Source organism: Sceloporus occidentalis, unplaced genomic scaffold, assembly GCF_023333645.1.
Source record: "Sceloporus occidentalis isolate IW3139 unplaced genomic scaffold, rSceOcc1.0.p SCAF_3, whole genome shotgun sequence".
NCBI lineage: Eukaryota > Metazoa > Chordata > Lepidosauria > Squamata > Phrynosomatidae > Sceloporus > Sceloporus occidentalis.
The window spans coordinates 161,356,574-161,376,230 of record NW_028316983.1 but is presented as its reverse complement, the minus strand read 5'-3'; the positions used below and the strand labels follow the sequence as shown (position 1 = coordinate 161,376,230).

Here is a 19,657-nt window from a genome sequence, read left to right as displayed (position 1 = left end):
ACAGATGTGGTGGCCATACAACGATATTTTAATACATTCAGTAATCATTTTAAGGGTTTATGTAATACAGTGTGCCCTTGCTTTACACGGGGATCCATTCTGGACCCACCTGCGTAAAGTAAATAGTGTGTATGCTTGAGCCCTATTGACAATAATGGGACTCGTGCATGTGACACGGCGCATGCACCACGGGCGCACATGCCATTTTGTTTTTGCTGCATGGCTATCAGTGTAAGCTGAAACCCCTGTATGATGTGGGTGCACTGTATGTGGTGAATTGAATTCTGGGTGGAACTTGAAGTCATAAGCAGTATATCCAGATATCATGTATAGCACCTTACAGAAGACAAGTTCTAATATAATGTATCTATACCGTATTTGCAAACTCTGTAGCTACATTATACATGCTGATGTTGCTCAATACTGCCCCCTAGGGAATCAAGAATGTTCTGAGTTTTGCTGAGCAACTTCACAAGTCCAAATACTTTTCTCACCTTCTTTAACAATCAAGATCTTATCTTTTTTTTCTTTTTTTTTTTTTTGCAGAACTAGAGCTTCTGAGATCCAAGAGCAACTGGATTCATGGTTCGCTTTTTAAAAAATGGCAGTCAAGTTTGAAATAGAGCTCTGTGCATTGCTTTTGGGTTGCCCAGTCCCCCTTTCAGCCATTTTTAATTGGGAAGCAGTGCTGAGAGTCGTCAGAGAATCACATTCTGCTTTGCCTGACTGTAATTGCCTCAGAGTTATTTCCCAGTCCTTGATTTAGTACAAATGTTCCACTACTGCACCAAACTTGAATTAGCACCAAACTGCACACTGTGAAAGAAACATAAAGTTCTCGACAGACATGTTTTCCTTATTGTGTATATGTGCATGAGAATCAGTGGGTAACAGCTGAATACTTAACTGTCCTCTATCTTCTGATTGGGCCATATTGATTCCCCCCACCCAGATTTTTTTTTAAAAAACCCGATATATTGGGAAAAGAAGGGACATTGTAAGGGAAATGAAAGAGGAAATTAGCAAACACTGTCCTGTCTACCAATCGTACTCTGTAATTGCTCCACGTCAATGTAGAATTAACATTAAGGAATGTGTTTTGCAAATGCAACATGTGGTTTTGCCCTTAAGAGCACTTCCAAATGATCCTCAGATGTTTCAAGAGTAAACAGTTCTCCTCATTTTGTTTTTCCACCCACAGGAGTGCTGCGTGCTCTGATTAATACAATATATTTATTATCTCAATAAGAAAATGTATTTTTTGCCTGGAAAATGTTTTATGACAGAATAGAGAAATCCTAAGTGAATACCTGATAAAGCAATAAACCTGCAAGAAGGGTAAATTTACGGTGCAGTGATTTATACAGATCTGGCCGCACATGACGCAAACACTTTAATGAATATCTGATAAGGAATACTGTGAGAGTTTTAAATTAACAACCCCACAGCGATTCCAATTGTGAATCACAAATGATTATCCAACTTGTTACATGAATAAACTTGTCAAACAAATTCATCGCCTGTATAGCAACTGCAAAACTCAGCCCTCGATACAGCCATGACAGGAGTGCCCTTGATGAAATACCAGTGTATATGAATGATGCTTCCTCTGTTACACCCAAGCCACAGTTGCATGTTAAAGAGCCTCTACAGATAATATATGGCCACTAAGCTCATGTGAACTGGGTGATTTATATTATCAATGTAATAAAGCACTGATATGATTAGGGCTGTATTTTTATGGAAAAAAGTTATCTCTTCCACAATATACATTTGCATGCCTCAGAGTCTATTGACCCTAAAATATTTCATGTTCTTATATGGAAGATTTATAGAGCATGTACACACACACACACACACACACACACACACACACACACACACACTTACTTTTAATTCCTTTGCTTTTCTGGGGTTAGAGCCTTGTGGAATGGAAGTGCTGTAGAAGGAAAGGGCTTTGGGGAGAGGTAAGGACAACCTAGAGGACTTGTGTGGATTAGATTGGGGTTTCTAGCAGATCTCTAGCTGTGATTTCCCTGTTGCTTTATTTTAACATTATTTGTACCCCACTTTTCTGCTGCCCATGGGGACTCAAGAAAGATGAAAAATTCATCTTTAAAAGCATACTATTAATAATAGGAAAAAGAACTTTTAAAAAGCACCCGTAAACGTAACTCCCAGGAATGACACATGGAGAAAATTAAATCAAGCCAAAGACTTGACCCAAAAAAGAGAACCATCAGAATTCTCTTTGAAAGGAAAGGGAGAAATTGAGAAGGGAGGAGCAACTGAGGTAGGGAGTTCCATTCTCTAGCATTTTAAAAACAGACATTTTCTAATAATGAATTCTGTATAATTCATTGTAGATTTATGCTATGGGAATCTGAGAAAGCTGTCAACAGTAAACCATAGCAGAGGATTAGGTTCAATAGGTAACAGAACAAACTAGATTGCAATAAGAACTCTTTCAAAAATCTGTGCCTTCAAATCATGGCAAGTGTATGAAACAAGAAAGAAAATATTGATGTGCTAAACACACAAAATCTTCAGTAAATCTTCATATATGTAAATTTCATTACAAATATGGAATTCATGGAGAGGTAGTATAGTATACTGATAAACAGTTCAAACTCAGAAAGCTCCCAGTTCAAATTCAGTTGCAAACACCATCCTAAAATCAGGTGGAATATTTCTTTCATTTTGATTATGCTGCTTTCTATCTTTTGCTATGTATATTAATAAGCACTGACGTTAATAGGCTCCTAGAATAAATCAGATTACATCAAAATTTACACAAAATATACATGTTGAGCAAAGCCAAGACAAATGTTGCTTTTCAAAAATTATAGCACATTGCAAAACAATAGTGAATCTCCATCGCCTTTCAGCTTGATTAAGCAGAAAAATCCCAGTACTCATATACAACTAAACAAAATTTCTTTTATGATTATTAAAATCCAGAGGTACAGAAAAATGAGACTCAAGATAATGCATCTATTTTATCACACAAAAATGACTATGAAACCTAACAAACCAAGGAACAAGCACTGCATCTGTGAAAATTCTCTGCTCCAATAACTGAGCTACAGCACCAGTTTGAAAAGTCACTGAGGCAATTTCCAATAGTGGGTTACATACATATTTTTCACCAGATGTAGTTTGCTTCACCACATTGGACACTGCTGTAGATATAGTGAAAAATGAGCCTTCAGAGTCAATGGATAAGGAATGCCCAGGTTTCAGTAAGTCTCATAACATTAGGACAATTCCACAGTATATGTCATCATAAAATCTATGTTCCCTTAGTGGTAATTCTGAAAGGCTTCAGATAGTCTGTCTGGCAACAGGCCTGAGCTTAGAAGCAATGGTAGTGAAATTCTAATTGGAATGTCTGTAACATCTACATCCCCTTTGTTTCCCTACAAATGTGGGCAAGGAAACAAAAGGAGTCTACAGCAACCATCCACCATATGGTGTCCCCATCTGACCTTACAGCAAGGGATTCAATCCTATCAGCCATCTCAGGTTCTTGAGATCCAAATGGGATTCAGCCATTCCAGCTATCTGTAGATATGCAGGGAATTTCTAGTGAATCGGAAATCTAGTGAAATAACAATGTGATACAAATCACTTCAGTAGGTGGTATCACTTCACTACCCTTCTCAATCTGATGTTAACCTCTCTCTATCAAACAAAATACACCACAGTCACCCTGGTTATACCAATAAGACAACTACTTGATTTATAGGTGCAAGGACACAGCCACAGCAGAGTTAGATATCTCATATATATATTGTCCCTCTACAGTAGTTTACTATCTCAAGATACGGTGGAGGGAATGCACAGGAGCCCTGGTTGCACAGTGGATAAGTGCCAGTACTGCAGCCACAACATTGTGAGTTTGATCCCAGGGTTCCAGGCTGACTCAGCCTTCCATCCTTTCATAGGATAGGCAAAATGAGTACCCAGCTTGTTGGGGCAATTGGCTTACATGTTGTAAACAATTTAGAGAGTATTTAGTTCACTATGAAACAGTATAGAAAGGTAAGCGCTAAATGCTATTGCTGTTAGCCCAATATCAATGTTGAAACAAGAATCTGCTGCCTGTCCATTTGACTTCTGTACATGCAACAGGTAGCAGGTATTATTTTTCCTTTCTCTCAGACAGCAGTGTGTCATGTTCGTGATGATGGTTTGTTATTCAAATCCAGTAGTAAAATTTAATGGACATTTAATAATGATAAACATTTTAGCAGTGTGCTATTAGCATACCCTATTAACCCTCCAGCTGAATATGTAGTGTTCATATTCAATATCTAGTGTGGAGCAGGACTGGAAGTCACAGTGACCTGATATGTGTTTTTGAGGAGCATAATGAAACAAAGACGTTAAAAGAAACCAGTGTCAGGGTCACTTGACCTAGGGCATGCCCAGCTTAGATGAGAACAAAAGACAAGTACCATGGGTTATGCTAAACACCACACATTCCTCCTACCTGCCTATTTTGCATTTCCCATGGAAAAGGATACAAAGGAAGACATTTGTCAAACTGATAGAGACCATATCCTGTTTTTCCCTCTTTGACATCCTTACATTCCCCCCACTCTGCCTGTTTGATCATCAAAGGTTTGTATCAGATCCCATCAATGCATCAGCACCATGGTGCTAAAAATCTTTGTTTCTGGAGCAGTTTGTCCATTCCTTGGAAAGATCATCAAAGCTTTTATCACACCTTTTGAGTGCATAGTACATGCTCAGAGGGCAAGGGAAAGATATAAAACCCCCTCAAAACTGCCAGGGCAGTTGAAGGGGTCTCAACCTGGATTATTTTTGCAGTGTGTTTTGGACCTTAGTCAAAGTCTTAAGCCCCATCAAAATGTTGGGGTAGGACCTGAAGTGGCCTTTTCATGCAAGGAAGTTCCTCAAATGCTACTAAGCTAAAGCAATTCTGTAAAGAGGAACAAGCTAAGAAATCCCTGAAGCCAGTGTGAAAGACTAACAGTTACAGAAGATGTTTACTTGAAGTCATTACTGCCAACAGATACTGAATCTAAAGGTTCATGTGATTGTTCACACATGGTTACTGACTGCTGAATAGTTTGTGGATAAATAAATGTTGAAAACACATATAGTTTGTGTTTCATTTGTTTAATCAGATTCTTGGGTTTTTAATCTAGAATTATGGGGTTAGATTAGAATCTAATAAAATTTTAGGTTGAATTTAGGTGACAATCCTAATGGGTTCACAAACTTTTTCCAGGAGATGGGTTGTTGAAGCAGGATGTTCCAGAGCTGAAGGAAGACTGAGGCAGGAAAAGCCTGAGAAAGGAAGAGAACAGAGAGAAAGGCAGATGGAGGAAGGATGGCCAGAGGGGGAAAAGATGGAGCCATGGCCAGTGAGAGGGAGAACAGAGAAACTTGTCCCTCTTTAGACAAAGGGATAACAGACAAAGGGAAGCTGGTGGCAGGAGGTCACTGTTGAAGAGGCAAGAGGAAAGCCACTGCAAATGCAGTGAGACTAGTGGGAAGAGAAAACTAAAGGCAGAGAAGAGGAGGGAGAAAACAAGGAGTTAGATGAAGCCAAGAACAGGCACCAGGGCACCAGGAAAGAGCCCTGCAGGATGAAATTATAGGGGCCAGCCAAGGGTTTGGTCAAGGGGATGTGCAGAATGGGATTTGGGATTAAGGAGAAAGCATACAGTATTAGGAAAAGCCTGGAAGGTAGTGGATGAAGTAGTATCCCTCAAGACAGATCCCTGATCTGGTAATCCATATGATTTGTTTGGTGGAACGCCAAGGGGAGGGGGGCTATTTCTGTTATCACCCCACAGGTGTCCCACATGATGTGTGTTTAGATTAAGCATCAATTAAGACTCATTTTCAGGCACCTTCATGTCTCCATTTCACCGTCATGAAGTCAGGAGGCTGGGGCAGAGTCACACATATACAGTGGGCCCTTGCCTTACGCGGGGATCCAATGGGGCTCGTGCACGGTGGTGTGGCAGCGTGGCGGCGCGCGCACCCATTCAATTGAATGGGACGCACCGCCCCTTCCGCCCCGCGTGCGCCCCGTGGCTTGAGCGCATATGCTCAAGCCGCGTAAGGCACGCCCGCGTATGACACGGGCGCACTGTATAATGGTAAAGGTTCCTCCTTGGACAAGGTTATCAAGTTGTGTCCAACTAAGCAGAAGAGCCAGCGTTATCAAAGACTACTCCGGTAGTCATGTGGCCAGCATGATTGCATGAAATGCTGTTACCTTCCCACTGAAGTGGTACATGTTTTCAAACTGCTAGGTTGGCAGAGGCTGGGACTAGTGATGGGATCGCACTCTGTCACACAGTGCTTGGGCCTCAAACTGCTGACCTTGCAGTCATCACAGTTGACATCTTAACCACTGAGCCATGGCACCCTCTGTCTATTGTTGTGTGCAAGTCACTTCTGACTTATGGCAGGGTTTTATTTGGCAGAATTTGTTCAAAGGGGAGTTGCCATGGCCTTTCTCTAAGGCTGAGAGAATATGACTTGCCATGGCTGAGTGAGGATTCGAACACTGCTCTCCAGAGTTGAAGTCCAACACTCAAACCACTGCACCACACTGGCTCTCAATGTAATTATATATATCATATTTAAATACTACACACGTTTTAGGGTTAATTACAGAAATAGGTAGCTATTATAACAGCTATTTGCATTTTCTTGCATCTGCTTTTATCTGAGAAGGAACTGCAATTATCTGCTACTATCACTAATATAAACAAGCTAACTGCAAAATGAAGTTTTAACCATCAATCCATTAAAACTGGATTTATTTTTCAAAAGACATCTGGCAGATGGTGGAGTACCTAAACACAGTAGGCCTAAAAAGTTAAATCACATAATATTTGTGTTTCTTATGTTCAGTAAGGATGTATATCTTTACTTATTTCATTGTTGCAAGAGAACAAAACAAACAAACAAACAAATGTTTTCTTCCTACTCCATGAGACTGAGAATTTTTGTCCATTTGTTTTTAATTTGCATTTTGGGACATTTTTGTTAAAACATGGTCTGGGCAACAAGTGAGTAAGTATGGCATTGGCACTGAGGATAAGAACGTTTTGAATGTTTTTTACAATTCTCCTGTTCGGTTGTTCACACACTAAGAAGGGACTCCACCACGGTCATGGGAAGAACAGAACAGAAGCAGGGAGACAGGCGTCACCAGAACTAGTGAACTCATCTTATTATAACAACAGCTATTCCAAGAAATAAGGCCTAACAGAGTATGCCTAAAACAGACAGGAAGCTGGAATCTGCTGTGAGAGAGGACAGCAGCTTCTGCATTTTTTTAATCTGCTTTTTTCTTTACAACAATTGATCAATGAATGAATGAATGAATGAAACTTTATTTCTATACCGCCGTTCCTACGATCACGGCGGTTTACAACATGTGATAAAATACAAATACATCGTGTAAAATTCCCCATATTAAAAACAACACAAAATAGCATTAAAATCCATCATTCATTCCTAAACTTAAAACCAATTAAAATCAATAAAACAATCCAAATACAATCCAATTACAATTATCCAGTATATACAGAGTATACAGGAGAGAATGACAATCAGGACATGTGGGGGAAGGCTTGGCAAAATAGGTGAGTCTTAAGGTTTTTCTTAAAAGACTCGAGGGAGGGGGCTGAGCGGAGCTCATCAGGGAGAGAGTTCCAAGACTGCGGGGCAACAGCAGAGAAAGCCCTTTGCGCAGTCGCAACATATCTTGTCTTAGGAACTCTCAAGAGTTTTCTCCCACCTGACCTGAGAGTGCGGGGCGGATTATATGGGGAGAGGCGGTCCTCCAAGTACTCTGGGCCCAAGCCATCAACCTGTCAACTGTTTCAAATGTTTTCAACAGAGTAAGTGTGATGGGTTTTTCCACAAGGCATCTAACATGGCATGGTGTCAGATGAAGATTTCATTATTAATGGTGAGTAATGTAAAAAAAAAAAAAGGGGGGGAGGGTTGCTATTTTTAGGGTATGTGTAAAAAATGGTTACACTTGCTAAGGGCACCAGAGTCAGGCCAGTGTCAAGCGGCAATCTTCACATAAAGTGTTCTGGATCTTGTGTGTGACCATTGGTCATTCAAGAAGAAGATTCTTGACAGCATTTTCAATGTTTTGGGAGGTCAGATCTCTTTCCTATCAAACTTGGATTTTTCAGAAATTATTACAGGTGAAAACTGGGTGAGAGAAATCAAGAGCAGAGATTTCTGTGCTTGAAAATGTAGCTATATTCTTGCTTTAATTTCGCCTAACGAGACTAAAGGACTACTCGGCAGGTTTGTCACTCATCTAATGAAACCCATTCAAAGAGGGCCAGACAGTGATTATCCATCAAACTACAGGAGGAGGAAAGAGAAATAAGGGATAACTATGCCCTTAGGTTTCTGCCCTGGGTGAAGAGATAACTGAAGTGGCTCCTGATATCAAGATGTTGAAACTGCTGGATTTTGGCAACTTGTCCAACCTAGAGTACACAGTCCACTGTAGGAATGAACTTTAAAATTCCAAGAGGAACCGTCTGAAGCCATCTGTCACTTTTACAATAAAAATATAGAAATACACACTTAGAGAAAAGTGTCAAGTATTTTCTCTCAGTGAGAGGCTAGGACAGAGTGAGAGAGAACAGTTGCTAGCAAGTCCATGCAAAGACAACTCACTCCCATAGACAGACTTTTCTAATGTGCGGAGCCTCTGCACCACCCCACTGGTCTATCAGCCTAGATTCTATGACTGGAAGCCTACATAATGCAATTGGAGCTTTATTATTATTATTATTATTATTATTATTATTATTAGATGCTCCCTCTAAAAAAATCCTCTATATGTTTTATTTTCCTAGAAAGGATAGCAAACAGTATTGCTACAGTTGAGCAAAACAACATATGATAACCCTGTTTAAGTATTTAAAGGGGTGTCATATTGAGTTAAGTTTTATCCTTAACATTTGTATGTACTCGTGCATTTATATGATATGTTTGAATATAATGATTATATGATATGCTGGAATATAAATGTTTCTAACTGGATGTTAGGTAATTTTTCTAAACATTTTATTATTTTATGCTGGCTTTATGCCGTAATAATAAATTCATATTGAGGATGGAGCAAGCTTGTTTTCTGCTACTCCAGAGAATAAGATCCAAACCAATGGATGCAAGCTACAGGAAAAGTGATTCCACCTAAACATTAGGAGGTTGACAGTGGGGCATAATCTCTCAAAGTGTGGTGGTCTGTCTTTCTTTGGAGGTTTTTAAGCAGAGGCTGGATAACCATCTGTTGGGGATGCTTTGACTGTGAGTTCCCGTGCGGCAGGGGGGTTGGACTGGATGGCCCTTGTAGTCTCTTCCAACTCTATGATTCTATGATACTAACATAAATGAAGATTGCTCAATTCAGCATCAAGAATCTCACTGTTAATGTAATTATGCTAGTCAATACCTAGGACTCCATTCCCTGCATAACTTTGCAGAGAATCGGGCTCTGAGTCACGATCTGGATGCTTGTGAGACTGCTGCATTGTGCTTTTGATTGTTCATTTGACCTTTCAATTTCAGCACTGTCTCCTGTCTTTTCCTTTTTAAAAGCTTGTTAAACAGCAAGTTTTTAATTGCTTTTGAATTGCTTTTTAAATGCTTTTTGAAAGGCTTTTAGAATTACTGTTTTGTGCTAATAATGAATTACTGCTTCAGAAGAGATTACGAACATGGCTGTAATGTTTGCCAGCAGCACAATACAGGATGACCCTAGCTAGAGGAAACAGACAAAGGGCTCGACACTGGTAGTCACTCATGGTTTGACTTTTTCAAGTGGCCTCCTAAACATGTGCACCATAACACTGATATATCTGAATGAAGTCATACCCTGCAACTTTCTTTGTTCAGGTCAGACAGACCAAATTATTTATCTTCATTTCCAGTTGCTCTGTGTGTGTGTGTGTGTGTGCATACTGCTTTTTATCTCCTTCTCCCACCTGTCCTGGGCTTGCTTCATTTGCTGTAAACTGAGCTGCACTCAGTTCATCAGGTAGCAACCTACATCCCACAGGGGAGTGTGTGGTGTCTTCTCTTTGCCAGAGCAAGAGCAAACGCTGCTGCTGCAACAGCCATTTCAGCACTTCACAACAGAAAGCCTGTTTTGTGTGATCAAGAATTGCTTCTTTGGTAAGAAAAGGGAATAAATACACTTTTTCAAAAGCAAGGAAAGGAAGAGATTCCCCTTGAATTATACCACCCTTTGAACCGCACAAAGGGGTCTTTCTCAATCTTACAATTGTACCCCTTCAATAGATTTTAGATCGTCCCTCCACCTGTAATTTCTCTAAAATACTGATATCGCAATGAAGCAGTCCTGATTTGAAAATACGTTTACTCTACCCTTCAGTTCTGATTATTGTTTCTGAGATTACCATAAACTTTACATTTTAAGGTTTAGCTTTACTGGTTTTCTTCTTTCAAGGTAGTTAACATTTTAGCATCCACAGAGAACAAATAAAAGTGATAACTGGATTTTTCAATACCTGCCATTTTTTAAAAAAGTGCAATTATTTTTATTTTTATATAAAAAAATGCAATACTATTTATTCGTTTAAGCTAAAGTAGATTGGCTATATTCATATTCAATCTACATTTGTTGAAACAAATATGTATGTGTGTATCTACGAGCTGTTTTCCATATGGTTAATATTTTGTTTCTGTCACTTCACAATGAATCTGGTATGCAGAATGGTCCAGTATACATCCATATACATGTTAAGGAAAATGCAACATGGGATATACAGTGAAAGAAATAAAACATGTATGTGAGAGTCAGGATGACTCAGCAGAAGCAATTAGAAGCCACACAGGTGTAAAAGGTAATGTAATTAACAAGTCCTAAATGCCAAGGACAGAAATGCAAAGTGGATAATTGAACACACCTGAGAATTGTTAAGTGGTCAAGGCTGAGATGATGAAATCATTAATTCTGAGTAGAAACAAGAGAACCAATGAGAGTGGATGTACACGCCCACTGGGTGGAAACAGACAACAGTGGGTGGTATTTTGCAATGACTATAATAATGGCTATGAATTCCTATGTATTGTGTGGGTAGTAGTGAGTGGTAGTGAGGAGTTGTATTGGATAGTTTTGGAGCTGTATATAGTAGAATAAAGTAGATCTTTTATATAAGACTACTGAGTTGTCTGGTGTCTTGAGTGAAGATACAAGAGCCAGCTGGATCCTGAAGAAGTGTGAAGACTTCTGTGGAAGCAAGAGTGAGAAGGCTTGGAGAGTTTGTCAGGGTCTTCAGCCTATTCTCTGTAACTCTGCTGCTTTAGAGCAAAGCTTTAACCACTGGCCAAAACTGGTCAGTGTCGGTGCGTAACAAGGTGGTGAGTTCGAGCCAGAGGTGAAGAGCTACAACTCCCATCATCCCTGACAATACAATCACCATGTTGAATCCAAACAGATTTTTCTTCTTTTTTTTACATATTCTTTTTATTGCTTATATTATATAGTTACACAAAGACACAGACAACCACTTGAAATAACATACTACATACACAGAAAAAAGACATACAAAAACACATTTTGCAATTTGTCAATTAGCAACACTTAACTAAACACAGACATATCATCTACAAACAATCTACAAAAACTGATGTTATTTATAGATTCCTTATTAAAGTAACCTTCGGATCCCTTCTTTTCCCCTCCTCTCTAACTTTACTTCACCTCTTCTCCTCCTTCTAAATTCATCTGTCTATCTCACTCTATCCTTTCCTTTCTTACTTCCTCCTCACTTCTATTCTTCTTCCTTCCTTTCTTTCTGGTGGCGCCCTGGTGGCGCAGTGGTTAAATGCCTGTACTGCAGCCATTCACTCAAAACCACAAGGTTGCGAGTTCAAGACCAGCAAAAGGGCCCAAGCTCAACTCAGGCTTGCATCCTTCCGAGCTTACTTGCTAATTAGCTTACTTGCTGTTCACCGCTATGATCTTTGGAATAGCGGTATATAAATAAAACAAATTATTATTATTGTTATTATTATTATTATTTCTAATTCTTGCTCTTACACTTACTCTTACCTCCTTCCACTTATTGTATTCTCTCTTATTTCTTTCTTGATCCGAATGTAACTTTGGTTTTCCTTAAAAATACTTTTCTAAATTGACACAATTTACAAATTCTATAATTACACAACAACATAACCTTCCTGTCTTACGATACAGATTATTTGGCAATACTTCTTTTGTAATCATGTAACTGTCCTTTTTAATAAGTGCATTGCACATCTTTCCACTATCTTTTAAATATCCTATTCTTTATCCTTTACTCCAATTACCTTTTCTATTATTCTCTGTTTTCTGATTATTTTCCTATTATTTCTCTTGTTTCTATTATTTCTGTTATTTCATTTAATTTTAAACTTTCAGTCTCATGTAAAACCTCCTACTACTTCCTGATTCTTTCTTTCAGATAGAAATTTTACAATCACATTCCAATCTTTTTCAAATTTTTCTGTGTTTCCATCCGACAATAATCTTGTAAGCTTGTCCATTTCTGCCATGTCATATATTCTTTCAATCCACTCCTCTTTTTCTGGGATCAGATCTTCCTTCCAATGCTTGGCTAGTGTTATTCTTGCTGCAACAATTAGGTGAAACAGTATTCTACCAAATTGTTTTTCAAATTCCAAGTCCAAATGTTTTAGCAAATATAATTCAGGCTTAAATTCCAAAGCAATATTAAATATATCACATATTGTCTTATGTATCCCCAACCAATATTTTTTAATTTTGTCACATGACCACCATACACGGAGAAAGGTTCCTTTTTCTTTGCCATATTTCCAGCATTTGTAATTCAAACCATATATTTTAGCTAATTTATCCAGTGTCACATACCAATGATAAAGCATTTTCTTTTATATTTTGGCTTCTGGTATAGTTTATTCATTTTGTCCAAGTGTATTCTCATTGAGAAAATTCAATGGGATATCCTATATTTTGTGCCCAAGCAATCTTATTATTCTTAAGTATCTCTTTTTCAATTTCAGTTTTTAATAGGTATTTGCATAGCTTAGAGAGTAGGCTTCTATTTTTGGATTCGAGAATTTCTTCTAACTCTGTTTTTTTTAATGCAATATTATTTTCTTTCTTGTCAAACAGACAAGATTCAAACAGATTTTTTCAACTTCCCCACAAACCCCATTTTCAATAAATGAGATAGGAGACCTATGAAAAACATAAGTGAATTTAAATCCACTGAGTGAATCCAGTGTCATAATGTGGCCATACAAAAGGATGTAGTTGCTTAGTGGTTAAGATGCCAGTTCTGATAATCATAAGGTCACAAGGTTGGCAGTTCAAGGCCCACGTGTCACGTGATGGGGTGAGCTCCCATCACTAATCTTAGCTTCTGCCAAACTAGCAGTTCGAAAGCATGCAAATACAACAGATAAATAGGTACAACTTCAGTGGGAAGGTAACAGTGATCCATGAAGTCATGCTGGCCACATCACCACAGAGTCGTTTTTGGTTCTTTGGCTTAGTAATGGAGATGAGCACCACCCCCTATAGTCGGTTATGAGTAAGATATTCATGTCAAGGGAAAACTTTACCTTTACTTTTACAAAAGGAACACTTGCAGAATTAATTTCTAGCATTAAAATCCTCTACAGACTTACTAGGATGTAAGCTGCTTTGAGTCCTGAACTGAGAAAAGTGGAAATATAATTACAACAATAGGTTGTCACTACTCAATTGAATTTGACTGCATTTTGCCGCATCGCTAAATGTGTAAGTGCACTGCTCTCTTGCCTCTCACAGCTCTATAGAATCAAATTGCATGCATAAGGATCACACTTTTACTAAGGAGAATGAAAGAGGTGTAACAGGGCAGAACTAGAAAAACAACATGCTTCTATGGTAAGATGTCATACTTGGAATATATATTGCATATGCAAATTCCTTTGGCACACCCACTCAGATATTCTCACATGTATATGCAATATTCAGATATACACACTTTGCACATATCCTCAATTACAATAAAGCTAATTAGCCAATAATTCATATTGCGGGCTGCACCTCATTATTTCAGGCATCCAAGTTCAATTTACATACTAATGGCTGCCTATTTGCCTTTAATAGATGTGGTATTAAAAAGTAAACATAATAAATGGATAACCATTTAGGCACTGTTACCCAATCTTGATGAAAAATATCTGAGAATGCAGTGCCCACTGAAGCTATTTACTTTTTTCTTATGAAATAATGCTAATGATATAGTAAAGTGATGAACGAAAATTACACCAAGAAGAAAACAAGTGGCAGAGAATTTTCTTTCTTGATGAAGCCACAGCAGGTGGGGTTCCTATCACAGATTCCTCCATCTAGAAAGACCAGCCTTTCATTTTTAATGTGGTTGCCCAAGATAGCTTGATGTGGGTCCAACCCTTCATCATGCCACCAAAGTAAGAATATTGCATTGATAAGTAGCTGCAGGAAGGCCATTGTTGCTTCTTCATACTTGCTAGTAGCTGAAGAAATTCACCTCCATGTAGCAGGATGGGATAGTTTGGTCATTCCACTCAGAAGTAGACCTATGATCTAGGTATTCTGTAGTAGCTTAGCTGAGGTCCAGGCTATCTGAAAGACTTGATCTCCCTTACTTGCTAATTAGCTTACTTGCTGTTCTCCGCTATGATCTTTGCAATAGCGGTATATAAATAAAACAAATTATTAAATTAAAATTAAAATTATATGAGCTCATCCACACAATAAAATCTTTGGCAAAGGCCCTTCTCTCAATTCCATCACCTTCTCAGGCATATTTGTTGAGACCTTCTCTGTGGCTGCTCCTTTTAGAGGGAGGTTAGGATGGGTCCTTCCTTACTGACAATGGCAACTAAAATCCTTTATATTCTGACAAGCTTTCAGGAACTGATTATAACGGGATTATAATGTTGTGCTGCCTTGGTTTTTTTTATCTTGTGTTCTTAATGGATTTTTTAAATTGTTTTATTTCAATAGATTGCTTAACTGCATTTTAAAATAACTTCTTGTAGGTATTTGAATCTGTGTTAGTTTTAATATTTTATAAGCCACCTTGAATCCCAATATTGGGGAAATGTGGAACTTAAAGGCATGATGGTGGTGATGATGATGATGATGATGATGATGATGGATGATAGTAGTAGTGGTGGTGATGGTAACAACAGACATATTTTCATTCCTATAGAGGTAGAAGAGGCTGAAATGGCTCCTTTATATTTTAGCCATCATACTTCCTCAGTGATGTGACATGACAACATTACAGTGAGAGAGAGAAAGAGCAACGCCTTCCAAACTAAGGAATATCATATGTTGTTCCTTGATCCTGCAAATGAGCAGGGTAAGAAATAGAAAAAGAACCACAAACCTAATGGCATTTGGCACTTGTGGATGGGCTTACATTAACCTGTTACAGTACTGTTTACATGTTCATACTAGACAGGATGAAAATGCTCGAGACCTAACCACACTGACAATATATTGGCAAGTTTAGAAATCTAAGCACTAGCTTAGATCTGAGGGAAAGCTACTGTTTAGTTCCCTGACTTCTCCTCCTTCTCTCCCTTTCAGTCTTGTGTTAACTTTGAGTTGGCCAAAGACTGTTTTTCAGTGCCCCTCTGAAAAAAATGCTGTGTTAACTATGCATTCTTCTCCCTCGTGGGTCTCAGATACGGTGTCAATATTCCCGTCATCTAGGAAATGGCACAAATGCCACTGGCAAGCCATCACAGTTATTGGAGCTCTGGTGTTTTAATCCATTTTGTCTTCATTGGTTTTGTTTTGCTTCTATTTTGAATTATGTTATGTGAGTATTTTAGGCGTTTGTTATCGATTATGGCTCTGTGTTTTAAATTCATAGATCTCTTACTTTGCTTCTTTTTTTTTTTTTAGTTTGATCCTTTTTTTTTAGTTTGATCCTTTTTCAAGGCACTAAACTTGCACCAGGAGTAGTAAAGATACTATTCCCCACTCAATTAGATCCTTGTTTTCATGTTCTTCTCTAACAGTGGATTTCTTATGACAGCTACCAAATGAAGTACATCTGTAGCGATTTGAGCTTCTCCCCTTTTCCAGCTCTTGGTAAGAGTCCTTTGTCCACACTAATTATGTAATAGAGTTTAGAATTCACTCTACCTTTATCATAGGCTCCAGAGAAAAACTTAAATGTGTCCTTTACCTTTACTCCTCCTTCTATCCTGAAGTATGAGCCCCTCTCTCACTTTTGGAGTTTTTAATCCATTTGCTTTGCTGCTCTTCGAAGGCCAGGAAAGACGGATTAAGGGCTGCACTGGAAATTTCCAATCACCAAGTTTCCCACAGCTATGTAGTTGACTTAACAGGCATAACAAATGCCCATGGCTCTTGGCCAGTTGCTCAACCACTGTGTGCTTGATCCAAGCACAACAGCCAAGCAACTCTGACCACTGATTAGAAAACACGTTGTCCCATGCTTTAGACTTAGTATGAAGGCAGAGTACTAGCAGGTAGTTGCATATAATTTGATTTGTTTATTCTTCTAGCTGTTCTCAGGCCTCCCACTTGCAAATTCTTCTCCAAGCTGCTTTAGCTAGGCCAGGGTGACAATTTCTTTTTGGAGTTGCAAGTGCTTTCCCATATGTATATGTCAAGGATCAAGCCTGCTACTTCTCCATAGCCATCTGATAACCCAACCTTTTCTGAAAATCAGGGCATATAACACATGACGATGAAACCTGTATGCCCTTTTCAGCTAATATTGATTAAGTTAAATGAATACAATTAGAGAAGAATATATTTAAAAACAAATACACAACCACCCTTAGAAAGCTAAGAGGAAGTAATACTTGCCTATATCACTGTTGCAGGACATTAAGTTTAGAGGTTTGGTGAAAATTCACTTTGTGATAAGGAACAAAGCTTGGAAAAATTATATCTTGGATTACAGCTTCCAGAATCCCCCACCAGCTGCGCCACTGGTTCTGCTCCTTATTACAAATGACAAAATTCTGCTCTTTATCAAAATGGTCAGGATGGGATTATGGGAGCTGAAGTACAAAAAGTAACTTTTCTAAGCCCTGAGAAATTCTAAACTTAGGGCTTTGAAGGGGAAAATAAACAACATACCTCTTTTTCTAGGATTTTTAAATGTCAGGGTTTGGACACTCTGAGGGAGAAAGGGAAGGAATCTGGGCAAGAGTACTTGAAATATTTGTTGAAATGTGCCCTTGAAATATTCATTTGTTAGACTTCGTGTTTTTTATTTGTATGACATGCTCTGTGCAGCTGTGGTTGATGCTTAATGTATCATACTTAGTGACACCACTAAGGGTTGCCCATTTTAACATCACCCCAGCAATCAAAAGGTCCTACCCCTTGTGACATCACAAAGGGTCATTCCTAGATCTCTGGTTTTGCTATTGAACTTTCAGGGCCTGGAAAACTGCTGGCCTGCCAATGCTACCTTCTTCTCTGCAAATGCCATAGATGAGCTCAGTACTTCATGTGCATGTCCCCCTAAAGTGTAAGAGTAGATTACATGAACAAGGTTCCTGTATTGTAAAGCACTTGCCTGTTACTTGAGTCATTACCCCATAGCGGATAAGACTATGACCTGTCATACCACTACTGTATGAAGAAGGCCCACAGGTAAATATGACACTAGATTATTTATGAAACATTCTGAAAGTGACACACCTTACCTTCAGGAAATGGTAGCTGGAAATGTTTTTCATCTTTAGACTCTGCAATACTTATGGTAAAGTAGGGTACCAAATAACCTGGAGTTCAAATGACTTGGGCTAACTTTCTTGTACAAGCCACATTGAAATGAATGGGTACCCAGAAGACACCAGAGTTGCCCAACAATGTTACCATAACTAAGGGAAACTTTTCCTTCCCTAGCTATTGCCTTCTGCAAGCATGAACCTTTTGAAACACACAACATCTTTCCATATTATTTTACCTGGAATTCTATCTTTTCATCAATGTGAGGCACTTGGAACTGATTCAGGAAACGCTCGTCTTTGCTCCAGAAAAGGCGGATGTCAGGGATGCCATACAAGATCATGGCCAGCCTCTCCAATCCCAGACCAAACGCCCAGCCAATTTTGTTCTCGGCACCAGCTGCAATGACATAAAGAAAACTTTTAACAATTGAACAGGCGGACAATTGTGCAGGAAGGATGCCATAAAATGAACTGAAAGAGGACAAAGCCAAGGCATATTTGCCTGGTGGTGAGTGAATTTTAGAGTGCAGAACTTTATCAGTGACATATGCACTCAATGATGCTTATGGGCATGTAGGTCTCTTTTTAGACTGGGCACATAGGCCTACTATCTAGCTCTTTCTGTCCTGCCCAACCCTGTCCACCTTTAGCTATCAAGTTGCAGGAGGGGTCATGGCTACTACTGCTGCTACTGACTAGTGAGGAGAGGAAGGAGAGGAATGCAATTCAGATTACAAAGATACAACTGTTCTGAGCAAAACAAATGAGGGGAAACTCTATCTGTGAGCAAATCCTTGCTTCTTTCCCCTCTGAGGCAGGGCCATTATTAAATTACCTCTCTCTTCCCTACTCTCCTTTCTCATAAGCAGCAGCTCTTTCCGAGGCTTGACAGCTACTGGGGCAGGAGGAGGACACAGAACTCCTGGGGTAGAGCACTCCACTCTACTTGTATGATGTAGGACAGGGGTTGGCAACCTTTTTGACCCGGGGGCCGGGTTGCTGTCCCTCAGACAACTGGGGGGCCGGAGCCAAAAAATAAATAAATATTTTTTTTAAAAAAAATTATATAAATAAATAACCCGGGACAAATATAGGACAAATTTGCAAATGGAGGACACGTGAAAAAATTTGCTGATTTAAAAAAAATGTTAATATAAATGCATGTTTCTGAGGCTTCTGTAGACAATTGCCCCCCTTGCCCGCCACTTGCCCCCCCTTGCCCCCCGCTTGCCCCCCCTTGCCTGCCTCCTCCTGATAGGCCAAAGGCCCCGCGCCCTTGCACGAGAGGCCAAACACCCCAGCGGCAATCAGCAGCAGGACTGGGCTGGGGCCGGTCCCAAGGCCTCACTGGGCCAGATCCAGCCCACGGGACGTAGGTTGCCTACCCCTGATGTAGAATCTCAGCCAGAATGTAACTGAACATCAGTGTAACTGAACCTCAAGGGTCATTGTTTCCAGACAGTGAATAATTTCTAAAGAGCAACACAAATTGTTGCACTTATAAGACTGAAGATGAAGGAAAACATAGTTTGATACAAAGTCAGGTCTGCTGGAGGGCAAGTATGACATAGTGGTTTGGGTGTTGGACTACAACTCTGGGGATCAAGGTTCGATTCCCTACTCGAACAGAAAAACCCACTGGGTGACCATTGGCAATTCACATTCTCTCAGCCTCAGAGGATGGCAATAGCAAACCCCCTATGAAGAAACTTGCCAAAAAACCTCTATGATAGGTTCACCTTAAGGTTACCATAAGTCAAATATGACTCGGAAGCTCACAGCAACAACAAAGTATGGTGCAGCATGCAGCAACCGTCTTTAGCCTCCACACACTGGTAATCTTCCAAGAAATCCAGCTTCTGGAGAGGGCAGC

General features: G+C 39.3%; 1 protein-coding gene across 2 annotated transcripts in view; it reads right to left on the bottom strand.

Annotated features, from left to right (window-relative positions):
- FARS2 (phenylalanyl-tRNA synthetase 2, mitochondrial) overlaps positions 1-19,657 on the bottom strand; it is a 274,037-nt gene that overhangs the window by 89,232 nt on the left and 165,148 nt on the right. For both annotated transcript variants that reach the window (XM_089516677.1, XM_089516678.1), the window contains one exon: positions 18,021-18,181. In XM_089516677.1, coding sequence (XP_089372803.1) covers positions 18,021-18,181 — 161 coding nt within the window. The remainder of the gene's footprint in view (positions 1-18,020; positions 18,182-19,657) is intronic.